This window comes from Antrostomus carolinensis, unplaced genomic scaffold (genome assembly GCF_000700745.2).
Source record: "Antrostomus carolinensis isolate BGI_N321 unplaced genomic scaffold, ASM70074v2 scaffold24870, whole genome shotgun sequence".
Classification (NCBI taxonomy): Eukaryota; Metazoa; Chordata; class Aves; order Caprimulgiformes; family Caprimulgidae; genus Antrostomus; species Antrostomus carolinensis.
This window is the reverse complement of record NW_010290911.1, coordinates 4,834-12,894: the sequence shown is the minus strand read 5'-3', so window position 1 is coordinate 12,894 and position 8,061 is coordinate 4,834. Positions and strand designations below refer to the sequence as shown.

Sequence of the window (8,061 nt, the reverse complement as noted above, 5' to 3'; positions counted from 1 at the left end):
CTCAACAAAGTGAGGAGATAAACCAATAAATAGCATTTAAATTATTTCTTTTGAATGGAATTAGGAGCATTTCACTAACACTTCAAAAACCTACTTTATTAGTATGTGGTACATAGAATGTTGATTATCTACCCTGATTCCTGCTTTTCTTTTTGAAGATTATTGAACGCCTAAAGCTTGTACCTCTTAGCCAAGACTCTGTAGAAGAGAGAGTTGCTGCCTTTCGGAATTTCAGTGATGAAGTAAGTAATGTCTCGTGGTTGTAGCTTCCAAAAGCCTTTTGCTTTGTTAAAAGGATCGTAAAACCTTTTCATTTCATCATTGTCATTCGTTAATGAGGAAATAGGATGGAATGATTTTATGTTTGTACAAGTAGACTCTTGGCTTTTTCTCCTTCGTGCTGCTCTTTGGAGCAGTAGAATTCCCTGCCCAGAAATCCTATCTGCATTTTGCAGAAGGCATCTGCAGATCTGAATCTCTCTGAACTTACTGACTTTGATTGAAGAATTTGGAATATTGAAAACTTTTAAACTGTTCTGCTGACTTAGTTCTTCCATGCTTTTAATGGTCATTGAGCATTTGCAGGGTCTTGTGCTTTCTTCCCTCCATGTTAGAGGAGCTCATGTGTTTGGGTATTAGCAGATAAATTGTATGAAGCATAATGGAAGGCGATTATTGCTCTTGAGCTGTTTTAACTGGAGGGTGACACTTCTCTTTCAGACAGCATTTGTGTATGTTTGTGTGCTTTGGAGTTTTTTGTATTCAGGTGCTTTGGTTTTATCTGAACTGTTGCTATCAGACATGAAGGTACAGCCATTATGCATCTCTGTCTCAAAACTCTAACTTTTTTTGCCTGGTGGTGTAGTCACAGCAGGAGTAACCTGTTAATTGAGTGAATACCAACCAAATGGTTACTTGATTTTCTGATGTCGTACAGAAAGAGTAATGATTCTGTCAAACTGCTCTTCATTGCAATCTGTTTGGTTTTTTTTTACCCTTGCTTCTTTGTGTAGATCAGGCACAATTTATCTGAGATCCTGCTTGCAACCATGAATATTTTATTCACCCGGTATAAGAGGATGAAAGGCACAAGCCCAGCCACTCCTGCCAGACCCCAGCGGGTAATGGAAGACAGAGATTCGGTAAGATTATAATCCTCACTGTCTGACAAGTTTTCCTACCTACTTTTTCCCCTGATTTCAAGGGATTGAACATCAAATAACTGTGACTCTCTAATGGTCTTTGCTTTTGACTAGCTCAGTTACTCAGAGTCAGACTACTCAGCTTGCTCAGTTAGTCTTCAGACTGGTCTCTCCTAACTTCAGCTTTGTGTAAAGAAATTTGGCTCTAAATGGCATTGAGCTAGTTAAGATGTATGACACTATATATCCACCTCTTAGCAAGAGAAAGCAAGTATTCAGTTTGCTACTTGGTGGGATCTTAACTAGTTAACAGAAGTGGGCAGCTCAGTGTCTCTAGGGTGGTTGGTGTTGCTGCCTTGACAAAGGAGCTGTTGTTTCTCAAGAACCTCCTTTCATTTGCGTTAGTGCCCTGTTCATGCAAAACTGATTGCTGGTGGAAAGGCCTTCCTTGACTCCTCTTCTTGTCTTGCCTCTGTAGTGATGTGGGCTGATAGTTTCAAAGCATCCTTGGGCAATACACCAAGATGCTCAAGTACATCCACTTGGTAAATGGCTGTAGCAATTTGCCAGTGGTGTTCTGCTGCCTCTGCAGCAGAGTGGGCAGCCCCCAGGTATGGTGGAGCTTGGTCTGGCTGCCTGGTTTAAATGTCTGGCAACGCTGGGTGTGACTTCACTGCTAGAGTTGGGGCTTGAAGCATTTCCCTCACTCACTGATAGAAGCCTACACCTTCAGCAAGCCTCAAACCAGATGCCACTTGAAGGGCACAGCCAGGTTTGTGGGCATTTGCCTGGCAGCATGCTGTGCTGAGCAGAAGGGTTCTCAGCTTACCTGTCATTGGGTTTGGTCTTGTAGCTCTTAATAAGTTAAAGCTGCTGCAGGCACTTGAAAACCAACACCAAACCACTCATCCCATCTTACAGATTAGGAAATAAATATCAACTGCTTTTGAGAATGAAAACCAACTTGGGCCACAGCCAGCTTTATTCCAGGCTTTAGTCAGCTGCAAAAGTGCCTTTGATCTGTAAATGGTAAAAGTCTTAGTAGCATTTTTAAATTATATCAGAAAATGAAAGGCTCAAGTTAATGATACAACTTTTGTCTTTGGGGTGCAGTCTGTGTGTGAGCTGTGGCATTGTCTTCTAGATTGGTGACGTTGGAGAAGGATGAATGCTCTTTGGGCTTCTCCCACCTTAAATTCTGCACGTGTGAAGAAGTCCCAGGCTAACACAGTCTGTTACCTACTCTGTGTGTTCACAAAGTTGGCACTGAGCAAACAGCCTTAACTCCTTGCTTTCCAAATGAGCTGTTTATTTTGGTGTTGTGATTTCAGTCTTGTGCCTTGTGTAGAACCATTTACCGTCTCCATAGAGGTGTAATGCTGTCAGGTGTCATCTCAGTATGAAGACCATGACCATGACCTACCAAAGTTTGTTGGGCTGGTTGGCAGTGGGATCAGCAGCTTTGCTGGCAGGAGTTTCTGAAGAAGGAACCCACCATGACATCATATCAACAGCGTGCCTGTTACCAACGTGCTCAGCGTGAGCATGATTCCTAAATGTGCTCTGCACTCTCATGCTGTTACAGTTGTGGAGATCAGTTGATGATATACCTTGTTAAAAACCCTTGAAAGTTGTCTTTTTTCAGGTTTCAAGTTTTGTTAATGAAACTTTTGGCCTTGTGATGGGATCTCGTGGCAGCAGGGCATCAGTGGTGTTGGAGACAGAGGGTTCCTGAGTCATGGATCTCTGGCTGCCGTGTGCAATAAAAGCTGTGCTTAACCATCAGAGGGGACAAGTGCCTGTTGTCTCTGCAGTCAGGGAGGGGATAAGAGAACAGCCATGTGACTGGAATGTCAAAAGGGAGCAGAAATCTGCTAATGTAAGATTAGCTAGAGAGAAAACATCTACAGCCCTGTAGCTCCTGGCTGCCTAAAGATTGGCATGTGCAGAAGAATACCAGGCATGGGCCCATGGAAGGTTGGGTAAGAATAACTCTGTGTTCCCCTTTTTGCTTACCCTTAAGAATTTCCTCCAAGACTGCAGGAGCAGGGAATCTAGATCACTTCAGTTTCCCTGCCTGGGAAGCAGCTTTGGGGGATTGCAGTGGTGGGAAGAAATGAGGACATTTCAAATGTGAGGGGAGAGGTTTTTCTTCAGCAAAATCTCCCCGTTCACCTGAACAGAGACAGCAGGTAGGAGCTTCTGCAGGCTGTGCTTGGCAAGAATTTTTCTTTTGAACTTCCCTGGGAGAAAGGCAGCTTTTCCTTTTCCCACAGGGAAGCAAATTTTAGGGGAAGTCAGGCTCTCCTAGAAGCTTTAACAATCTCAGTGCTCTGCCGAGTAGACAGTGCAAGTGAAAAATGACTTTTCCTTGAATAGTCTTTGAAATCCCTGGGTTTTCTCTAGATCCATCAGAGCAGACAGATTCAAGTCACTCTGTTCATCAGAAGAATTTGAAAACACAAGATAGTAACTGTAAGTCTGAGGTTTAATGCACACAGCAGGGAATAGAGTCCCCCAGAGTAGGAACACGTGGCTCTTGATTTTTGCCCTCTGGTGCCAAGCACTGGTCTGCTGGCCACGCTGGGTGGGATCCTGCTGTAATGGGGAGGGAATAGAGGAGCTTTGGCAGGAACAGTGTGGACCCAGCAGCAAGGGCAGGATGGAGAGGAACAGGACCTCTGGAGCCCACTGAACCCAGTGATGCTCTCTGCTTGAATATCCACTTTGGAGATGAAATGGGTTTTGTTTAGAAATGATCAGGTTCAGAGTTGGAGATTTTGTTTATTGCAGAATGAAATTACCTAAAGCTGTGTTTTGAGTCTTTTTTTTTTTTTTTTTTAAAGTATATACATTAATTAGTTTGGGGAATAAGGGAGCAAAGTCCTGTCCCACCTGGCCTGATCCATTTTGTCAGATTTTGGGCAGAGATTGCAGGGAGCCATGGCTGCAGTGACAGCCCTGACCCAGCTGCTGTGAGTGTGTGACAGCAATGTCATACGCTCCCCGCCCCGATCTGGGGTGGTGAACTCTCTGGAGCAGCCCACGGGCATTATCTCGGTGGTAAAATTAGGTCATGAAAGGAATGGAATTCTGTATTTTTTATTTGTGGTCTTATTTTCAATCACAAGTGACTCTAACATTCGTTAAGTAATTACAGCCAATAGAACATCTAGACCTCCAGGCCACTCTTAACCTCTGCAAACCTCTGCTCGTTCTTCCTGGAGCATTGCAACCTATCGTCTTGTTTTGATTTTTTAAAATAGACCAGCTCTAGTATCATTGCTACCCAAAAGGTAAAGGGAACAGTAACTCACACTGCTCCTAAACCTTTTGCAGTCACTATGAGAGGTTTTGCCTTATAATATTTTTATTTCAAACACCTTGATGTGCTTTTTTTCCATCTACCACCTGTTTTGACCTCCACTGAAAAGCAGCAGGTCAGACACAATGACACGACCTGGCTGTGTAACTGATTTGGAAGCAGCCTACAAGTGTTGACTGTGACTGGAACTGAACAAGTAATTTTCAGGCCACCTCATTAAGTAGCTAATGCTTTGGTGTTAACTAGGTGGGAACTTACAGTGAGGGAAACTGTCCTGGGAGCTTTTAGCAATTGAGTCAGTCTCAGTTTTGCTGCTTACTCCAGAGACCCACTGTGTGTGCTTCCCACTGCATCACCGGCTGTGCCATTTGCAGCTCCAGGTATTCATCCATCCTCAGCCAGACAGGAATACAGCACAAGATGGGAACCCTGCTCTGTATTTCAGCCAGGCCACTGGGTTTTCTGGACAGTCACAGCTTTCCTTCAGACAGGATAATAGAAACAGAAAATTAAATGGCTATTTAAACTTTCCTGCCCCATGTGTGAGGTTGAAGGTTTTCTGCGCAGCTGAAGCAGTAACATTTATACAGGGTCCTGAAACAAAGATGAGCATCCTGGCTCTTCTATTATCAGCTGCCAAAGCTCCTTGGTTGCCACTGAATAACTAATGGTTTAACTTCACCCTGAAAAAGGGACAGAATTACAGAGATGGGCGCTGGGGCTGGTGTTTGTAGCTGTTCCCAGCCATGGAACAGGCTTCTGTCGCTTCTCTGTAAGTTCCTGCTCTCAGATTTACCATCCACACGCCCACAGCAACCAAAGCTGCTTCAGCTTTCCCTGCAGTCAGAAGATTAAAGGAAGATTTGAATGGTGGGATCTAGTACAGTGATTTATGGATGCTTAATATTGAAGAAGAAAACACTGTGAGCCATCAAAACGATCAGTCTACACAGTTTTCCAGAAAGATTCAGGCTTTCTGTATTCTCCTCACCTCTACCAGTTATCAGGATGATTTTCCTTTTAATTTACTAACAATTTCAACAAATAAAACAAATTATTCCTGAATTCCTTCAGCCTTCTGGTGCTCAAGAAGGGGTTTGGTTACTTCAGGGCAAGGTCTCTGAACGTACTTGATACCTCTGCTTTCACTGTGTGAGGGAATGAAGAGCCTTTAAGGATATCAGTGTGTTGTAGGTGGTGCTGGAGACCTCCGGGTGCGTGTGGCACCACCGGTTTGTTTCTAGTGCTTCTGCTTTGAGAACATTAATGCTGCATTTCAGCAGGGTCAACTTTTATATTTTGCAAAGTGGGAAAGAATCCTGTTGCCCTGGGAAAACCCACTTCATGCAGAAATAACAAGATTGCTGCAGTACAGCAACACTCCACGTGGTTGAAAATGTTTTTTCTGCAGTAATTCTAAATAAATGGGATTTTATTTATTTTTTTTAATTAAGCAAAAGGGTAACTCGATATGCTTTTAAGGAAATAACTGGATTTCCTTCCAAATGGGGAAATACATTATCCAGAGGGCAGCTCTGAGAAATAAAAGATTACATTTGCTTGTTTGGAAAGGCAAGTGTTTAACTCCTGTCTAACTCAGCTGTAACTGTACTTTATATTTTTGTTGTTTTGTTTTTAGCAACTTCGATCTCAAGCTCGTGCACTGATAACGTTTGCTGGAGTGATCCCTTACAGAACATCTGGAGACACGAACGCGAGGCTGGTGCAAATGGAGGTCCTTATGAATTAGCTGAGAAGCTTTTGCTCGGGGTGCAGCAGCCCGCGCTTGTCGTTAGTACGCTCAAAGGGTGGGACCAGGATCGTTTTGTATTCTGTATTTTTGTTGATGGAAATAAATTTCTTTGATTTCTATTTGTTTTTGACATTTTCATTTTCACTGGTTTTTGTCTTTTTTATGTTTTTTATTCTTTTTACTTTAAATTGGTTTCTATTTAGAAAATTGTTCTTAATTAGTTAATGGGCTGTGCAGAGAAAGAAGCAGATCTACAGTAGCAAGGTTAAACGAGTAATTTTATAGCAGCAGAGAAAGTGGAGAAGAAAACTTTGATTTAATGCTTGCTTGAACGTACAGCTTGGAACTTTTAGAGGGTTTTAGTTTTTTGAATGCATGCTAAATGTTGCCAATCTATGACACCCTACACACGTGACACGCTGCTCTCGGTCCATTACGTTGTCTCGTGTGGCGTCTGTGTTTCCGCGGTGCAGGTGAGCTCCACATGCTGCAGAGACTCCTTTATGCTTAAGGAAGTTTAACCTCTTGGGTTGGTGTCGCAGATGTACACAGCTCTGCACATCCTGGAGCTCTGCTGAAGCTTTTGCAGGAGCAGCTGGGATTGGAAACAGGTATATTTTGGTAGGAGAGATTTTTGTGATTGATAACATGAGTTTTTGGCTGGTTGCATTCAAAAATGATCCCGTATGGAGTTCACCAGGAGGAGGAAGGAAGCTGAAGTCCACATGTGGATGCATTGGGTGTGGGTGGATGTTGCTGTTGATTCAGTGGGAAACCTGAGTCCCATGGAAGCGATGGGCATGAAAAAATGGTTCACTTTAAATGTTTTGAGCTACAATTAATCAATGTGAAAGCCCAAGGAGCATGTTATAGTATCACCTGTTCTCTTTCCTATGGCTGCCGGTCTTTGAAACGAAACAGGAGGAATGTTGGTTGCTCCTGTTGCTCCCTGCCCACACATCCTTCTGCACCGCTGCTGTCTTGCCCTCACGCTGTTTGTGTTACTGGGATATGAGAACACGTCTGGTTCTGGGCACAACAGGCAACAAAACAGGGGCTGATTCCACCCTTGGCATGTTAATAGCTGTTGTGGGAGGCAATTAATCTCCGTTTTGCAATGTCTGTGTTTTAATGGCATAGACAGATATTTGACTGATTGGATGACAATTTCCTAATGACATTTTTCTACCAGAAATGCTGTAGCATAAATTTTATCAACCTTTTGGATGGGAAGCAAAGGGATGGCTTGCCAAGCCACCCAAAACCATGTCTCATGGCCTGAGCAAACCGGCTGCTGGGGCTCCCAGCCAGCAGAGCTTGGGATTGTGTGTGGTCCTATAGCACGTTCAAGGTGGCTTCAGCTGAAGGCTGAAAGAGACCTGGACACCACCCTGCGAGTAAAGGGGCTTTGGTGAGTTACCAAGGAATTATTGAGGGGAGGGGGGAATTGAATTGCCTAACAGAATGTTACCAGGTGAGCGTGGAAAGCTTTCTTGGTTATTAACGTTTCTGGTGTAATCCTGTGGGGATGGTTCTTGGTGTGTCTCAGTTGAAAATTCATCCAGTTCCCTAGAGAACAGGTTACCAAAAAGTAAGTGGCAGAGCAAAGCGTCTTCCCAGACAGTCCTGCTTGAGCCAGGGTTGTCCCGTGTAGAGTCCTGCAGGACAAACCCTGCTCCTGTGTTTTTCCTGTTACTCCCCAGCATCCAACCACCTCACATACAGACAGGCTGGCGAGTCTGTACCTGTCCTCAGGCAACCAGTGACCTGAGCAAGAGAGGGACAGCGTCTGCCCAAGTCTGTTTGGGAAGGGTGAAGGCCACCTTCCCCGCTCTAATTCC

At 43.9% G+C, this 8,061-nt stretch overlaps 1 protein-coding gene across 1 annotated transcript in view; it reads left to right on the top strand.

The window, feature by feature from the left end:
• NUP93 (nucleoporin 93) overlaps positions 1–6,339 on the top strand; it is a 33,945-nt gene extending 27,606 nt beyond the window's left edge. Inside the window, exons 17-19 of the mRNA XM_010174837.1 lie at positions 159–242; positions 1,014–1,142; positions 6,107–6,339. Coding sequence (XP_010173139.1) covers positions 159–242; positions 1,014–1,142; positions 6,107–6,217 — 324 coding nt within the window. The 3' untranslated portion in view covers positions 6,218–6,339. The remainder of the gene's footprint in view (positions 1–158; positions 243–1,013; positions 1,143–6,106) is intronic.
• Positions 6,340–8,061: the final 1,722 nt, after the last annotated feature.